The sequence below is a fragment of the Lethenteron reissneri genome, chromosome 24 (genome assembly GCF_015708825.2).
Source record: "Lethenteron reissneri isolate LAM-NWPU_2019-01 chromosome 24, ASM1570882v1, whole genome shotgun sequence".
Classification (NCBI taxonomy): domain Eukaryota; kingdom Metazoa; phylum Chordata; class Hyperoartia; order Petromyzontiformes; family Petromyzontidae; genus Lethenteron; species Lethenteron reissneri.
In genome coordinates, this window is record NC_083802.1 from 14,914,557 (window position 1) to 14,933,936 (window position 19,380).

At 46.6% G+C, this 19,380-nt stretch overlaps 1 protein-coding gene across 2 annotated transcripts; it reads right to left on the reverse strand.

The window, feature by feature from the left end:
* Positions 1–7,943: 7,943 nt before the first annotated feature.
* LOC133346667 (relaxin-3 receptor 1-like) lies at positions 7,944–17,347 on the reverse strand. 2 transcript variants are annotated; one of them, XM_061558442.1, is made up of 2 exons: positions 16,928–17,347; positions 7,944–13,888 (listed from the first exon to the last, which is right to left on the reverse strand). In XM_061558442.1, exon 2 carries the CDS (start codon positions 13,762–13,764, stop codon positions 12,247–12,249), a length of 1,518 nt encoding a protein of 505 aa, XP_061414426.1. In that variant the 5' UTR covers positions 13,765–13,888; positions 16,928–17,347; the 3' UTR covers positions 7,944–12,246. The 2 variants fall into 2 exon arrangements, with proteins under 2 accessions (XP_061414426.1, XP_061414427.1); XM_061558443.1 differs by lacking the exon at positions 16,928–17,347 and adding an exon at positions 14,978–15,760.
* Between the last annotated feature and the right edge of the window lie 2,033 nt (positions 17,348–19,380).

The window sequence follows — 19,380 nt, forward strand, 5'->3', positions numbered from 1 at the left end:
AGGCAAAAGTATGAATTTAGCAATACCGGCAGACTGTTGTACCCACATAAACGCGAATAATATTGCCGGTATTCACGGTGATTCCAATTAATCACAGTTTCCAAAATAATAACAGGATAAGTTACCGACAGTTGATTGAATTTTCCACTCATCAATGAGCAGTGTGAATAATACGAGCATCGGATATTAGGGGCCTCGGATAATAGGGGTTGCGCCGTAGTCAACTCGAGTGGCTGAGCTCTCCCACACATTCAGAACCACGCACGATGTGAGCACGACGCACGGAATCAAAGTGTCAAAGTGTCCTCGTGCGCACAAAGCAAGCCCTCGTGCAGCGCAGATCAATGGAGAGGTCACTCATTACACACGCAAGGTGTCACGGGGTCCGTGCTCATGATGGGATGGCCACTTTCGTTTAGAGAAAGCCCGGTGTGTTGTGTGCACATGTAGCGTGCAAATTATTACGCCTCCATAAATTCATGTTGGAGAGTGGTGGCGCCGCGGTTAGCGCACTGAGCTATGAATGCGACGGACCCGAGTTCGATTTCCAAGCATGGCTAACATCCCTGCCACGGCTAACATCATTGGCTAGTGATATCGGAGAACCGGTCCTGTGGTCCAACCTGTAGTTGATGTTTGTATTTTGAACTTCTTTCGCATTGAATACAATTAATCGCCCGACTAACTTGCAGAAAACGACCCCCCTGTGTCTGGAGGCTCAACACTTGCCCTCCATAGCAGAAGGAATTTTAACCAACTTTTTCAGCCAACCGCACTCAACGGAGGTATGCTGCAAGAACCCCCATGACCGACACGGTGTGGAGAGACTTTAAATCAGTCGTAGACTGACAATCAGCTGTGAATTAATAAGACTAATTCTTATCATTATAAATCCTATTACTTCAGTGAATTTTATCTTGTTTGTGTGTACACTTGCGGCAAATTCATACGAAAAATTATTGCCATATAACAGGTATGCTGATCAGCACAAACACACCTGCATGGAAACTCCACTATCAATGTTAAAACATATTGAATAAATTGCATTCACGCACTGATTAATGCACTTGCAGAACTTAATGCAAACTGCTGGATGAAGGCTCCGCACTGTGTAGGGCATGCGGGTTGTTTGGCCATTGGTCACCACAGTGACCAGCGGGTTGCTGAAGGGGGAGCCCAGGACTGATTTGGATGTCGCTCGCCACTGAGTTTATCCACGGCCGGGAAACACGTTTTTGTTGGTACGTAGTCGGGGGGCGCTAACAACTGCACCACCGATCATCCACCAAAATTTCCATTTCCAAAACAAAATAATCTTTAAGGAGCTTTATGTACATTGATCACCACCATGCATATTTTTTATGACAATAAGATATTCAATCATTATTCTGGGATGCTGAAGCCCTTTAATGATGTATTTACTGTAGGTGTGGCCTCCACTTCATCACTCGAATTGCTTTCTTTGTCTGTGCACAACCTTTGCTCGCATTGACCTAATAGCAAAGGCTAAGCCTTGGATTATGGCCATCTATGGATTATTAAGCAATATACTGATTTTACAATGTTAAGATGCTAAGTCAGCAACGAGAGTGTTGGTGTGTGTGTGTGTCAAATACATATAGACAATTGTGACGGATTAAAATTTGCAAAGTGTTCTAGAAGGGCTAGAACAACAGAGCCCAGTACAAATACAGTCGAGACAAATTCTCATTTCTAGAAACATCTGAAATCCCATACCTTTGAATGAGAGTATGGAGGTTTCTTGGTTGTACTCCTGGGGTATGGTCAGCCTTAGATTAAATTTAAGATGCAGCCCTGCAGTTATGTGCCCATGCTGCTGCTAGCAGAAGGGTCTCCACTAGAGCGAGCTCTACTCTTCCATGTTGGCCGGACCTCTTGAAAGAGGTGGGAACACCGACACTCTACCCCACCAAGCACCACATACCGATCGACTATCTGTGGTGTAGTACTTACGCTATTGGATCAGCCTTCAAATATGCTTGTTCGAAACAATCACAAAGTATAACACCTATCATCAGTGAACTAAAGAATTTGCTTCTAGTGAATTGTGTGATTAAATATGCTGGAAAGCAAGTGAAGCCAGCTACCAGTTGTAAACGTATCGTGTTGATACGTGAATGCCAACGCATGTCACAATCACGCACGGTACGATATTCATTAGCGCTGTGGATAGAGACGTCATCACCGATTTGTGCCGACAGCCTCAAAAACCCCTTGCTCCATCAGTGGGGTGAGACTCCAACGTAATGTTTGCTTTTCCCCAAAGTTGACTAACGCATGCTATGCTTGATAAGGGCTGGCTGCTCTTCAAGCTGGCGCTAGCAATGATTTGAGGTCAGAGTAACTAAACACGATAACTGGGTCGGTGGTGGGGGGGGTATCTGCAGAGCCTACATCTGTGCCCCCCTCTCAGCCTATAAAGTTAGAGGGTCATGGCGAGAATTTCAACGCATGTATTATTCATCCTGGTCCGACGTCATTAGACACTGGTGGTCGCTGGATAGTAATGCTCTGGAAAGCCAATTTCCATCGATGGACTGGAAAATATATTTTTATGTAGAGACAAAGATCAGATTGCATTTGCTTTTGCTCTCGATGATCAAAGGCCAGGCGTGATGAGTTTGTGGACGGTATTGCTTTTTTATTTCTGCCTTGAGCAGGAGCTCATGGTTTGGATGGAGCGATCTTGCCAATAACATTTGGAAATCCAGGGTCATTTATTTAACAAGCCTGACTCTACTGATAAGCTTCAGAAAAGGTCGAAAACCCAGTCCAGAATTTGCTACGTATCAAACAAATGCTGCCAGATAGCAACGGCCTGGAAAGACAATAGGCCCGTGGACTAGAGAATGTTTAGTTATGCTGAAAGGCATTGTTAGTTTGTGTACAGCAATTAAGACACCGCTTGAAATTAAACATGCACGTCGAACACAACGCACATCCACGTTGATTATTTAATGCTGTTCTTGTTTGTTCATTAATATTGTTGTTGTTTGTTCATACATATTGTTGTTGTTTGTTCATAGATATCAGACAACGTGTCACAACCAGCACTCCACAGTCTACCGTTAAGCTATTTTGGGCGGTGAGGGAAGTGACCCAATTTTAAACGGACACGTTTGTTTCCATTACACAGTACAACAAAAGCTAGGGTTCTCAACGTCCAATTTTTTGGCTTTTACAATATATATTGTCAAGGGTATACTTGACCAAAATGAGTCGATCGATGCATTCATGGTTTCATCCATTCATTCCATTTATCTAATTTGCAAATCCTTTTGTACGGATCTGCCATGTTTAGAATTACACCCAACACGCATGGAAAGGAGTGTGTCTCATTAAAATGCATTGGATATGTTTGTTGTTCCCCGTATCCAGCGTTGTGCGTCAGATGCAGATAGTGGCGACGCTCATGATATTAACACGGTATACATTCCCGATCAATGCCCCCTTCCGCGCTGAAATGTGCCACATTTGTAGATGCACACGTGATATGTTCTTTTGTCAGTCCGCAGCCAGATGAGGGTTATTTGAACCCGACTTCACCACGCTTGTCAGTGCGGGTTTGTCGAAGGGCATAGTTCTGGATTTTGATCCGCTGCCCTCTGCTGACAGCGCAGTCTCGCGGCAGCCTATAACACCTGCGTTGTTCGTGGTGGGGTCACCCATCAGTGGTGTTGTTTGCTTAGCTTCTGAGATCCGACGAGATGAACACATGTTCGTCACGGGCATTCCACATTACGCGCTACCAGGTGTAACTAACGTTCACGCTTGTTCAGTGCTGTTGCATACTGCAGATATTTGGAGTTAGGCAATGGGTTTTAGTTGAGGTATTTGGCTAAATTTTACCGTGTCCACAATATACATTTGTAGTACATATATTTATACCCATTTGAAAATCAACTGCTGAATGAAGGCCAATCTACATTGTCTCAATCATGGCCATACGTACTTTACCACAATGGTTGGTGTAGGTTGATAAACGGAGGCCTCCGTCCAGTTCAAACATCATTCGTCACTGATGTCAGCCGTGGCCAGGAGTCGAACTCGTGTCTCCGGGTTTATAGTGTAGTGCGCTCCTAACCTCTGTGCTACCATCGGCCGCTCCAACCAACCGTACATGTTTGTATAAACAATGTAACGGTAACTGCACACAAGTATTTTTTTGCTACAAAAGCCTCCAACCTAGCTACTACATAGAGGGATGCTTGGTTGTCTGAATTAACACCTGTCATTGTACCTCTATCCTTCTTACCCATGACATCAATAACGACAGTTTGTACAAAGCAATAACAGCCCCACAATAACATACGCACGCCCAGTGACGGATTGGGACAAACATTTTGTAAACACACAGCGGCCCAAATTGGCATGCGATCTTATTGGAGTATTTGGGCTGGTCCAAAAACACAAATGGGCCGGTGAGAAATAAAAAATGTTGGGCTGCCGAATATGAGAGTTATTGTCAACTGAGAGCATACATAAGCAATGCAGCGAACATATTAGAGTTAATTAAAAAAAATTCAACAAAAAAATATATTTTTTTACTTTGATCACATTTGAAATTTCCTCACACAAACCAGCTCACTGGCCTTCAAAATTTACCGGTCCTCTGGGCATTTGCCCGGACTGCTGCCCTATTGACCTCAGTCCGGGCCTGCGTGTGCCCATCCCTTTTGTCAGTCCACTGCTGGATGAAGGCCCCTTCAAGCCTCCGTCATCTCCCAGACGCATATCCCCAGCATTAGATAACTAATGAATACGAATGGTCTCTTAGCCGATTGGATGATCTCCAGATTAATTGTCCAATTACATAAATATATCATTCTACATTACTGTATTAAAATATTTGCTTGAGACTTCAGTTATCCTCCGCATATTCATATTATGGTTACGTACATACGCGTTGGGAGAGGCAGCGAGGCAGTGGTTAACGCATTGCACTTTAAACCCAGTGAGCTGATTTCGATTCCAGTCCGTGCCTAACATGAGTGACGAGTGATACATTGTCTCAGTCGGCCTTGGCCTGCCCCCATTCGTTCACCCACCCAAACGCACCAAGCATGGTGGCTTGCAAGTCCGATTAGCGCGGTTGGCTACGTACGTTGAGAAAGTAGGTCAACGTACATAATACATACGTACATGGTGAAGTATGGTCACTTGACGTCTTTGACACGGCATGGGGAGGTCTTCATCCAACAGTGGATTGATAAAGAGGCCGTACAAAGAACGTTCAAATGCACTTGTGGGTCAGTGCCATCATAGAAGCTATCAACTCTGGCTTCTGCATCTGAATGGATGTATTCCATTAACGTCAACACCAACACGTGGGTTGCCAATGGTTATTAATTATGTTTTTATGATCATGGCCCTTACTCAGACTGACCATTAATTAAACGGATGAACGTTTACACAACAGCTCCCTGACCTTTTGCCCACTAAAATACCGCATGCTCCCTCCACTGTAATAGAACAAACACTGCAATTATTCTCAACATTAATTCTAGCTCTGCATGACGGGAGGTCATTTTATTCTCTGTCACCCGAACGTTCAAATGCAACCTTTCCACGACAGTCCACGTCTCCAACTCTGTCTCTCACGTTTAAATCAAGACTAGGAACATATTTCTTTTTAATTGCACGTGCTTGAAATTACGAACCTCCGTCTACCTTTGCTCTTCACGTCATCCGTATTATCAATATTGGTTTATTCCCTACCTCGCCCCTTCTGCGTCATGTCAGAACAGCCTACATAGATCTTCTTCTTGGTTCTTTCGGTAAAGCCACGTACATGGGAAATTATAAAATTATAAAATTATAATAATAAAACATAATAAAATAATTCTCACGACGTTTCGGCCACAACGCAAGCAGCCGTCTTCCCGACAGACCTGTTCTTCACCTGAGGACGGCTGCTTGCGTTGTGGCCGAAAAGTCGTGAGAACTATTTTATTATGTAACATTTTTATTATTTTATTATCTCCCTTCTACGTGTCTTTACCGAAAGAACCAAGAAGATGAATCCCTGCAGTCACGAAAGCTTTAAATCGAAATTTACATAGATCTTATTTATTTTGCGTATCACCATCATCATCATCGACGACCATCGTATATTCACTTCTGGATGAAGGCGTTCCCAAGCGATCACCCGTTCTCACGGTCTCGTGACATCACAATCCATCGAGCTCCTGCACACAAGCTGCTTCCTTAGCTCCATCTCCCGAATCGGATGCCCTCTTAGGCGTGTTGCCTCCTCTGGCTGCGACATTGTTGTTCATGTTGACCGCTGGCCATCATCCCTTCTCGTGATGAGTCCTGCCCAAAGCCTGCTTATTTTTCTTAACAGTCAATATGATACTTTTTGGTTTTTTCGGTTGAGTCACGTGGGTAAATTTTTTTTCATAAATTAAAATGAAAACAAAGTAAATTAAATAACGACGTTTCGGAAGCAACACAAGCAACCGTCATCAGGTGTTGACTGCTCCAGCAAAAATTACTGAGGCGTCTGAAGAGAATTATTACGAGACAACATGTTTATATAGGGTGTTAGGGGGGGGGGGTCAAGAGGTCGGGGAGGGGGGAGGTCTGTGGCAAGCACCAAGCAGTGTGCACGGCTATCCACCGGATTAGCATGATTTAAGCCGATAGATAACCATCTTAATTTTTTTTACCTACGTGACTTTACCGAAAAAACCAAAGAGTATGGATCCTTGCAGTCACAAAAACTTCAAATCTAGAAATAGTCAATATGATGCCACTGACCTGCACACGTTATCGAATCCGTTGGGTCCCCTTCCTCTCTCTCAGTGTCATTCCAAGGGTGCACCCCAGGCCCTCCAAGGAACAACATTGCTTCGCGCAGCTTTGCATCGTACAATGCGAGGCATTACCTGGATATGCAGAATGGCGTCTCGAGGTCACGGTAAAAAGGATGAGACCAAATATCAAACAAGGAATGCTCAGACGTCATGGCAGTAAGCTGCAAGGCAATTTCGAAGAAGAAGAAAAAGAAAAAAAACTCCAGCACCACATTGCTCCAATATTTGCTCGCACGTGCACCGTGTCCTGACTTTTAGCCACCAGCCGCAATAACACTCGGGGCTGTTATTTACGTGCATGCCAACAACAGAGAGCATCAAGGGTGTTGTGGATGTCTGCCATAATTACTTGCAGCTGACTGTTAACTTCGTATGAACGTGCATTACGTGTTGTTTAGTTTGGGTTTTACACCCATTTTTTTTCCAGTTCATAGAGATGTCCCATTGACCAGAGTTAAACATCAACTCAAACGATATATTTTGGCTTTCGAATTTCATCGGCTAATGCTCATATTGCCAGATACAATTCTGGCATCTACTTCCAAACGTTTCCACGTAACGTTGCCCGCGCATGATCCAGAGCCTAATACAGCCTCACGTCCTTCTTTCACTTCACCTCGGCCCGTGTATACGGGAGGTGGCGAGGGTCTGCTCCTAATCTCTCGCCCTCTTTGCGACATCCTCCTGCCTTCGACCAACGCTCGCCATATCCTCCCAGATCTTGACTCTCCATCTCATCTCTGGTCTGCCCCTCGCTCTGTCTCTTGCCTACGCAATTCTAATCCAGGAGGTTGGGTTCTACCCCCGGCCCTCCTGAGCCGCCATAAACACGGCCGGACCGTTCGAGACGTTCTCCCCTTCAAGCGTTAGGACGCACAGAGCCCGTTGCTTGCGACCGAGGGTGGCCTTCTTCGACTCGGCATTGTGCCTAGCCCCAGTGTCGAGCCAATGAACGTCTTAATCTTGCCACAGAGACAATGCGTTGCGTGTAACACCGCAACTCCCACCCACCCCCCCCCCCCCCGCTTTATCCTCCTTTTATTTGGCACCAAAGGCATTCACAAAAGGTCAGCGTACCACATCATATTTTTATTATTTGCAAAATGCCATGCAACTGCACGAACAGCCGAGCATCATCACTGGCCAAGAGACCAGTTCCCCTGCAACACTGCCACATCACACCACTGCCACGAGAAAAAAAAAACTGCTCACAATTTGGCCACAATATTAACACAGCAACACAGCTTTACGTCAGTTATATATGTGTGTGTGTGCGTGCATGCACGCTCTGTGAGTGAATACAAACATTAAAAAATACTGTACTGTAGAATGGCATTGTTCTGCCTTGTAAAGAGGAAATGAGACATTGACAAATCTGCGTTGATTTTGTTGCAGAGCCAAGCCGGGCTAAGAGAGAAATGAGATGCTTTATTTATTTATTAAGAAACGCATTTATTAGATGGGGCAGAAACAATGTCATTTACTATATAAATATACAACATATTTACACATGTTACGATTTGCATTGGACATGACGATTTTTTTTTTCTGAGCAGCACAAACCCATCGATATTTGTTGATTACCACCAATTGGAATAAATGGCATAAATGCTTCAATTTGGGGCAGAATTTGTAAGGCTATGCTTGCACCTGTTTGGTTATGTAAGCCACTTTGGCATTGTAGGCCAGCGCAATAATAGACTATGATTTATATTCAAATGGCACCAAATGCCAGAGCATGTCGAGGCACTGCAGAGAAATCTTCTGAACTCTCAGAGAATCAACAAAAAAGGTTTCAATTTGTTGCAGTTGGCATTTCCACTCAACATTCAGACCCTGACGACTCTCGTGTAGCATATAAAGGCTGCCTGTCACCTTTTGTAGCCTGGGGGGGCCACGGCACTTGACTGCGAGTTGCGTACAACAGGCACCCGTGGTTAATTTTACACAACCTCGTGTGATGTGATTCTGACCCGTGTCCGTCAGTATGACTCGTCACTTCCATTTGTCCAGGAAGGGTGAACTTCGGAGCTTGCGGATCTTCTCATCCCGTTTTTCTACATCGACCAATTGTCAGGGCTCACTTTTAAAGCGGAGCACCTATGAAGGCCGGCGTGGCGCACGAGGGGTGGGGGGGGGGGGGCAACGCCACGCCCGACCGGGGGAAGTCTCCCCAGTGGGGGAGTTTACACACCACACTGTGTACTCATTTGAGGCTGAGTCGACCTAGGGGAGGCCCATGACCGGTTCAGATAATCGTCACTGGTGTTGGCCGCGAGTGGGAATCAAACTGTGGTCGCTGGGCTCGTAGCGCAGCGCGCTAAACGCTACGCTAGCGCTGCCCACGAAATCGGATAATGAGCATTTCCACATGCATCTGCTGGATCTTTATCCTTGACAAGTAGTGGGTGTGTAACGATTTGCCTCCTCGGTGATTTTGGGTGACGATTCATTTCAAGAATGTCTTTTTTTGCCCAAGTGTTTTTTGCCACGTGGTTTAAATTTTTTATTGAAAAAAAACTTGTTTGCACAATCCTTCGTTAGTTCTATTAGCCTAAATGCAACATTACCATACAATTAACATATGATATGCGTGATATACAATTTCCTAATTTGATGCATTTAACGAGGACCTAAGAATGCATTTTAATCCATTAATCACTGCATTTATTGCACGCCTACATTTTTTAAAATTGTTTTTCACTGCAGAAGTACGCTATTTACCAATATCTGCCTCGTGAAAAATAAATAATAGTAAATATTTTCAAAATAAAAATGCAGCCTTGCAAAAGTAACTTTAAACCACGTGTTTGTTTATGTCCGAGCTGCCAAGCACGGAGTGTACATGTACATTCATACACGCAGACAGGCGCGTGCGCTTACAGGCACATCCACATTGGACAGTCAAAACATTTTGGGAACAAGATAATGTACTAATAATAGCCTCGGCTGCAAAATAAAGTGTTGGCCTCTCTCATTGCCACACACTGTGATTTGTGCAGTAGACATCATGCACTGCTGCCACATTACATCCATACCACTTGAATGGAATCACAAAGGTGGAACGCACAGCAACAACTACTTCAACAAAAATAATAACCGAAACGTTATCGATAAACCTGCACGTATATTTTAATTCCCAACTTTATAAACGAAATTGACCGGCGGTCGCAAGATGCCCCCGACGTATCGCTTCGCTGTCTCGGCGGCTAATGTCGGCCGTGACAAGTCACTTCAATAACATTCCGACCAAACACGCTCGCATGCTATCACGTCGGTAGTTTTTTTTAAAGAGCTGAGCAGCGAATAATTTCAGGGGGCTGTGCAATTTTCGGCACCATTGGGAAAAGGTCAGGTCAGCGTTAGCAGCTGCCTCGTGGCGCGGAACGATGCAATGTGCTAAAGACAAGTAGCAGCGCGATTCAAGCGAGTATAAAATGGCCCCCGAAACCTGTTGCACATGACAAGACAATGATTTGATACAATTGTTGCGCTGCCCAATTGATGAAGCGCTCACGTCTATAAAGCTCAGTGGTTGTGTAATTATTGCGGGGATAGAACTCGTGCCGAACTCTTTCACATCGCTTCACGCAGCCACTAGGCCACACGTTTCTGCCAGCCGCGACCTTTATTATTGAAACATATGAAATGAAATACTGTACAAAATACTCGAAATTTCCCACGTCGTTTTCGGCCAGACAAAATTATTCCTTAAAGTTGTACAAGATTTATAATGTTCTAGATATGTGAATAAATATTAATTGTATTAATTTACAGCCCTTTGTCAATCCGCTGCTCGGTGAAAATCTCCCTACGCCGTATAAGTCATGGAGGTTTTTATTTACCATACTTCACCATTCTGGTTAGTGTGGGCTTGCGAAGGAGGGCACCCCAAGACCTGATCAGACATCACTCACCACTGATATTGTCCAAAGGCAGGAATAAAGCTCAGACCGCTGGGCTATTAGCACAATGTGCTAAACCACTGCACCCACCCCCACCCCCCCTTCCCCACCTCCACCGATATGTGTATATATAATGATTTAATAATGAATTGTATTTTGATTGGGGGGTCATAAATAAGGCCATGTGCAAAACATCTGTTATTTTGCAAAACATGTCATTCGCACAATGATGCTCGTATTACATAAATAGCCGATGGGCTATATTCATACTTACTAACATACATTAGGTGACTGTGTCAGACGCTTCGGTGCTTTTCTGATCAGAAACAAAGATCAAACACCACGTCGTTAAAGTGCATCGTGATATATTTTGGAGAAGAAGAAAAACTACATCCCACCTCCCCCCCCCACCCCGAGTACCGTACGGCAGTCTCGCGTGGTGTGGCTCGGCATTGTATCTCATTAATACCACAGCCCGTCATATATTAGGGAAATTCCTTCATATCTGCGCAAGACTTGCTCCACCGCAGGAATGGTAATTGAAAGCAAGCAGCCAGTGACCAAGCCACAATTCGTTTTGGCCACATATTGAGTCCGCGCACGCGCGAATGTAGAGCATGTCAAATGTATGTCTGATAACCACTTGTGGGCGGCCGTGGTATAACTTCATGCGCATCCATTATGCTCGAATGATGTGACCCGAATCGCAATGTTGCAGTTTCAGCTCCGACACGGAGGCGCAAAAAGACGAAGATCCCCCGTCTAACCTTAACAGGCTGTTTGGGCATGTGCTGTTCACGATCACCTATGAAGGGGGTGGGTGGCCAGCACCACGCCCGACCGCCTTTTTCTTCCCATTGGCAATGTTTTCACACACCGCGCCAACGTACTCATTTGAGGCTGAGTCGACTGAGGGGAGGCCCAGGACTGCTTCAGATAATCACCACTGGTGTTGGCCGTGAGTAGGAATCGAACTGGGGTCCCTAGCGTGTTAACCGCTGCACAACCACTCCCCACACGCACAAGCACGCACGCACGCACGGACACGCCCTTAAAAGGTGGAGAATTTTCACCTGCAGTGCAGCGGGTTACCACTAAATTCCAGGAAAAGATACACAGGTATGCCGAATACGTTCTTGTTATGCCAAACCCTGTATATACAGTACAATCTCCGGCATAGCCAAAACAGCTACATTAGACCGTCACACGTGTTCCTAACATCTATCACCCTGATCGTTCCCCAAGTTATCACGTGCTGCGAACGCTTGGAAATCGGCCATAAGACACAAGCAATTACATTTCGTGGCCCAAGGTGAAGGCGCGGTGCTCTGCGTATGGCCCCTCTTCAAAGTCCATCGTCACCCAGCGTTACACTGAACTTCAGCTACACGCAGTACACCGCAGGGACATTGGACCTCCACAGCTCCGTGTGACGGTCGGCCAGCCGTCCGGCCGGGCCCACTTTTGTCGGACCGAACGGTGCCGTGCACTTCAGGCCACCTTCAGTAAATCGTGTTCCCCACCGATGCCACGGCCGGCAGTGGCTCGGCGCGTTCCGCGCAGGACCGGTAACTCCCGGTCAGGTACGTGGTGGTGGAGCAGGCCGACACGGCCACGTCCCGGCAACCCACGTACACCCCCGGGCGCGTGTGAGTGCGCGCGAGCTGCGACTGAGTCCTACTCCCCAGCTGCTGCTGCTGCTGCTGGACATGATGACGGTTGGGGTGGAGGTGCTGCGGGTGCAGGTTGCGGCGTGACGTGCACGCCACTCCAACGTTGCGCTGCTGCTGCTGCCGCCGCTGCCCCTTCTCGTCCCCGTCCATGGGCTGAAGCTGGATGACGGCCTGCAGGTCGTCGACTTCGGGCTCGGGCCGGCAGGTGCCCGAGAAGGGTCGCAGGTGGCAGGTGTGCGTGGTGGCGGTGGGCGGCGAGGAAGGGGCTCGCCAGAAGACCTGGCGGAGCGCCTGGCGGTAGTCGCGCCGGAGCAGGCAGTAGAGCAGCGGGTTGAGGCAGCTGTTGGCGTGCGCCAGGCACACGGTGACGGGGAACACGTACACGTGCGCCGTGTAGAAGGCGTCTCCGAAGGGCACGGCGCCCAACTTGACGAAGATGCCCCAGAGCGTGATGGCGTGGTTGGGCAGCCAGCACACGAAGAAGGACAGCACCACGACGGTGACGGAGCGCGTGACGCGCGACCGCCGGCCGGTCCGCTGGGCCCCCGCGGGGTTTTTGTGGCGCAGAAATCTCAGCAGCTGCAGGTAGCACGCCGAGATGATGACCAGGGGCAGCAGGAAGCCGAGCAGGATCTTCTGCACGTGGTATACGCCCAGCCAGAACTGGCCCTCGGGGAAGCGCAGCAGGCAGAGCGGCACGCCCGACACCGTGGGGGCCGTGGAGAACACGGCGGTGGGCACGCTGGCCGCGGTGGCCGCCAGCCACACGACGAGGCTGATCCAGCGCGGGGAGCAGCCGGTGGGACGCGGCCGCGAGTGCACCGCCGAGGCGATGGCCCAGTAGCGCACGACGCTCATGGCCGTGAGGAAGGAGACGCTGGCGTACATGTTGAGCACGGTGAGCGAGGACACGAGGCGGCAGAGCGCGTCGCCGAAGGGCCAGTTGAAGTCGAGCGCCGTCTCGACGGCCCAGAAGGGCAGCACGAGCACAAACTGAAAGTCGGTGATGGCCAGGTTGACGACGAAGTAGTTGATCGTGGACTTCTTGCGCGCCTGCTTGTTGCGCATCACGTAGAAGACGAGCAGGTTGCCCACGAGCCCCACGGCGCACACGACGGAGTAGACGAGCGAGATGATGATGCGCAGAGCCGGCGACCCGTCGACGGGCACCTCGGACTCGAACTCGTCGCTGCAGTTGTCGGGCGGGCGGTGTCCGAGCGACGCGTTGCTGCTGTTGGCGCCGTCGAGGGTCGCCGAGAGAAGCTCCCGGCACAGGGAGATGAGCAGGGACCTTGGCAGCGGGGGTTCGGTGACTGCGCTCATCTCGGGCCCTGAGGTCACGCTCATCCTCTCCGCCCTCCCCGCGCCGGTGCTTTAATTGGAGCACGCGGAGCAGCTTTCATGCAATCAGGGACGGGAATACCCCCCCTCCCCCACGCGACTGGCAAGAGACAGCCCTGGCAGCGGTCGCCTGTGGAACGGCACGAGAGGGAATGGTTGAGCAACAGAGACATATCATGCGGGCCCTGAGAGTATCCCCAAAATGTTTTTTTTTTGCTTTGTGCGATATTGTTTTTGGAGCGTGAGATTTGTTTGGTAACAGATTATGTGTTCTGGTACGTCCTTCGGAGTATATGACGAATGTTTTTGCCTGGCGGAAGAAAACAACAGACCATGATCTGAACGAGATGTGACATTCCCCATGCAAGCTGTATGTTCATCCAGCATCTGCTTAATCTTCTGTGCCATGCTGGGGTTTTTTTGTTCTTGTTATATTACACATACACAATAAACAGCTACATTTTTATGTAATATTTTAATCGCTTTCTTAAATCTCCGAAAGATTATTGCAGTCTGTAGTAGATTTTAACCATATTAATAACAACTATACATCACAATAGTAAGAACTTGGAGTTTAATTGCTGATGAAAAGCTTTAATTCCAGCTCCCTCACATTGCAGTTGACAATTTGTTCCGAAATTTTTCTGAGACATGCCACCTTGTAATATTTAGCAGCACTGAAATTGCAATTTAGAGGTGGCCGATTTGGTTCAATTCCCGCAGCGTGGGGGCCACGGTGGCTAGGATATGTTAATCACCTCGCCTAATATGCAGGAGGTCGTGGGTTCGATCCCGACCATGACGCCTGTACATTTGGAGTTTGCAAATCTCTCTTCCCATGGTCGCGTAGATTTTTCTCCGGGTCCTCCGGATTTGCCCTCCACATTTAGAAACACGCGTTTAAAGTATTTGGCTGCTATAAATTTCCACATGATAAGCCACTTTATTGGGCTATCAATTGTGGCCAGGTCGCTTCTGAAAAAGAGCTATATTATTCAGTCGGCCTTACCTGGTAAAATAATAAAAAATAGTTTAGTTTGTCGTTTATTTGAAACGATAGTTACATTTCCCAGAATTCCCCCGGGACTCTGTGTATCCGTGAGTGTAAATGGGTGCACAGCAATGAGTTGATCGGTAAGATCGCCTTTGGTGGGGTAAAGCGTGAATATTCCCACGTTTTACAGAAATTATGGCTAGTATGGAAGAGTAGGCCAAATACCTTCTAGAGCTCCCTCTCGTGGAGCCCCTCCACCAGCAGTGGCTTGAGCGAGCAATTGTAGGGTCGCTCCTTTACCTATAATCCTTTGAATCCATCGGCAGCTGTGCATCAAATGCTTCACAAATCTTTGCCGTCTATCGCAGCAAAATATAATTCTCGTCCACGGCCAGATATTTCTCTTATTTAGATATACATTCAGCATTTTCGATGCATTTTCAATGCTGAATGTAGATCAAATTAAAATGACTCAGAATGTATGTATGTTGAACTTATTTTGTACCGTACATAGAGGTTGCACCTCCAATTAACACGGTTGGCTACGTACGGTGCGAAAGAAGTTCAAAATGCAACATACATACATAATCGGAGGTGCGAGGGAAGGATCAGAAACTAAACACAAAAAGTAGTTCGAAAGAAATTTGTTTTCAATCTAAATTTGAATGTGCATAGCTCCAGTGGTTTCCTAATATCGGAAGGAAGAGCGTTCCAGACGGTCGCAGAAGCGTAACTGAAGCGCGCGATGCAGTAACCGTCTTTGTTCGATGGTAAGCCAAAAGCCGCTGCTGTGAGGATGACCGGACACACAATGTGTAAACCAATATTCTCCCATACTCGTTGGGTCTTTCGATAAAGTCACGTGGATAATCTCCATGACTTTACCGAAATACCCAAAGAGTATGAATTCCTGCAGTCACGAAAGCTTTAAATCAAGATTCAATATTCTCCCATTAAAAACCAACACGCACAAAATATTTTTATGGAAATGTTCTTTCCTCGACGTGAAAAACCACAATTTTATGGATTATGCCAGGCATCTCAAATGTCTACACTTGGTGAGACGTAACAAAGGGTTCGCGAAAAAAAATATTCTGCAAGTGTGGAGTAAAATACCACAGTTTTTTTTCTTTCATATAGGTACTGTATATTGCAGCTTTATCAGCAGAGAACCCCAAACAGTGCGTGGGTACAAGCAAGCTGTCTTCATTTCTACATTCTCAGCAGTGGCTAAGGAAGAGGTGGATTTGGACATTTCTTCAGCAAACCATGAAAGGATAAATTAATGTTTGCCAAATTATTCAGAGGGCCTTTACCCTCAGATGGTATTTTTTCAAAGTATTGCCCTTTATCGCTGATCTTATCTGCTTGTAAACGTTGACCAAATCACCTGAAATACGTTCAATCTCATCAGATCTCAGTAGCTAAGCATGGTTGAGCGTGGATCTAGTGCTTGGATGGGTGACCAACATGTCCCAAAGGCAGGCGTTATATAGGCGTCATGGGCAGCAGAGGGCAGTTTTTTTCTGCCCTGCCCCCACCTACCTCACCTCGCACTGACCAGCATGGTGAAGTATGATCATATAATGCTAACAGCCCACAATGTGTGGGGATGCATTCATCCAGCAGTGGACTGACATAAACAAAAACAGGCTGGACGTGTACACATTTTGTTATCATTTAAATTTGGTAGTGTTTTATCCTTGCTCCGTTTGTATCTGTTGACCATCTGGCTTGCCCCAATTAAATTACGCAAGCACATTTGAACCGCGTATATCGCTGAAATACATAAAATAATTTCACGCGATGAAAAATATCGTTCTGCTCACGGGTTAATTTTTTGTTGAGTCTGTAAATATATATATACCATACGTGTGTCAGCACGCATCTACGTTTATAAAGAACATACAGATCAGCTGCAGAGACAGTAAATCAAATCCGATGCATGTGAAAAATGACTCGAAAAATGAGAGCCGTCATTCAAAAATGGGTACACTATTTCACGATTAACTCATTCGTAGAAATGTCTATTTAACAAAAAAATCTACTCCTTGAGATCTGGCTGTCTGCAAAGAAAAACAATAACATCAATTTATAGTCTGACAGGTAAAGCACAAATTATAGAAATCGGCCAAAAACTTGTCTCGTAACGGTCACACCAAAAACACGACTCACCTCGCGTCGGTGATCGATGCGGTGGCTTCCCTTCAGATCCACACGTCGCCGCTACGGACAGCAAAGGGCTTTTCACAAACACTTCCTTGAGGGAAAAAAAGAAACCGATAACACCCCGAGGCTTAGCAACCAGAACAATTAGGCACGCGAATACCATGGATTTGACCAGCGGAGGGATCTGCTTTTGCAGTAATTGGTAAACGCAACAAAAAAATGCATGCCTCGCCACTCAAACATTCGCAACAATTCCAATTTCTTCGCAATATTCTAAAGGGCGTCGGGGGTCTTTATATTCGGACGCGCAGTTTTTCCCAACAAAAGCGGCGGAAGGAAGGCTTCGCGTAATCATTCAGCTCCCGTGGCGACTCTGTCGCGCGTTCATCCCTCGTTGCCTCGCGTCGCTCGGAAGGCGGAGAGAGAAAGGGGGGCGGCGGGCGGGGCGGGGGGCTCGGGGAGCCGATCTCTCGCTCGTCGCCTCGGTTGCTGTGGAGCTGCGCTTGGTGCTTCGCGTGCCTTTATAGGCGGCCAGCGTGCCTCTGACGCCCCCGTTGCTCTCGGTGTGTCCGAGCTGAAGTTCCCAAACGCGCTGCGCTGCTGCATCAGAGGAGCACGCGCGTTCTGTTCATTTATTCTGACCGGCCAGTTACGCCGATTTCTGTCGTCTTCGTGCAAATTATCATTGGGGGTTTTTTTTTTTTTTACGCCCACACTTTTGAAAATTACGTCAACTCAGTTGGTGATTTTTTTTTTATTCCTTGAAACTTGAATCCTACAGTTTTTCTGATTTAATTTAGTTGATTAAAGGCAAGTTTCATCGATGTTTTTTCTCCCCCTTGTCTGTTGCCATCAGGCTCATCCAGCGTGGATGAAGTATGATTATATATTCTCCACGGCCCACAAGGTGTGTGGAATTTCTTATCAAGCAGTGGATTGACAAAAAGACTGGACATCTTAAAATAAATTGACCGGCAGACTCATTTTACTTTCAAAAGGTGAAGGTGTAGCCCTGCATTTGCATGCTTTCGCAAATTGCAGTAAACGGGCTGATACTTATGTAAGATCTAAGAGAACTCCTTCTCATACATTAAATGCACGCTGGTCAGATGTCTTGGGAGAGACTGAATTATCCAGACCTTACCCCGACACCTGCGATCAACTCTCTGCCGTGGGGTGGATAGACGTGGAGGGATTGGAGGAGGCTCTCTCCAAAATACTCCCCCAAAATGACCTTCCATTTAATCAGAGTTAATTTTTTGGCTGGTAAGAACTTACCTACATGGGCAATTATAGGCCTACATAGGCAATTTTACAAGGTCAACCCGGTCAAGATGGCCATGAAAGTAAAACCGAGTAATGATCAATCATAAGATTACCACAGTCTACTTCGTCCGTTGGAAAGGAGTGGCTTTGATAAGAATAGGGGTTTCCCCTTTTTTTCTGGCAACACAATTGAAACCTTTTTACAAGGAATCATGTCTGCATTAACCACAATACTTGTGGTCAGAATGCAAACAAAAAAATGAGTCCGATAATATATTGGCATTGTCTTTGAAACTGATTGGTCCACACCAAAGTCTAGTCTCAAATGGTGTTAGACCTCTGAGACTAGGCTCCAAAGAAAGCTGTCTCTGGTGTGGACCAATAAGTTTAAAAAGACTGCATATATTATCACTGTTTTTTGTTTGCATTCTGATATCAAGTACCGTGGTTAATGTAGACATGATTCCTTGTAAAAATGTTTAAGTTTTGTTGCCAAAAAAAAGGGGGAAAACCTATTCTTATATTTTGGTACTGGCAGAGGAGGTCTCATGATGGAGTGGGTTTTAGTTTGGATTGATTCTTAAGTAGCCCTCAGTCATTGGTAAACTCCCATTTGAAAACCCGGTGGAACGCTGTACGTATGCATATGCTGTACACGGTAGCTACGTGGCAGGCTGCAGTCGGCAGTGCAGCAAAATCCACTGTTCAACTCTGCTTCTGTGCTCCAACTTCTACGCTTCCTGCTTTCAACAGCTAACACTGACCAGCGTGGGGAAGTATAGTCACATAACAGGCCTCGCTGCATGGGAAAGCCCTCATCTAGCATGGCGAAGTATGGTCAAATCACCCCCACAAACCGCACGGTGTGGGGAGGCCATCATCCAGCAGTGGATCCACAAAAAGCCGTACAGGTACGCATGTAGAAGTGTATTCATAACAACAACAACAACAACACGACACTTGAATCTAATGAAATGGGTCACTGTTCGCGAAACATGGCCAGGCAAGTAAGTGTGAAATCACCCTCCCCAGTTTTAACCTGTGTCCTTCGCGAATCGGGGCGGCCGGGTTTCTCGTTCTCGAATCTATTTGGCTGTACCATGGGTGGAAAAAACCCGATTTTTCCAGCGGCAGGCTTCGGGTTTTTAATTTAATACAATTAAACCCGATTTCGGGAAATAAAACCTGGTTTA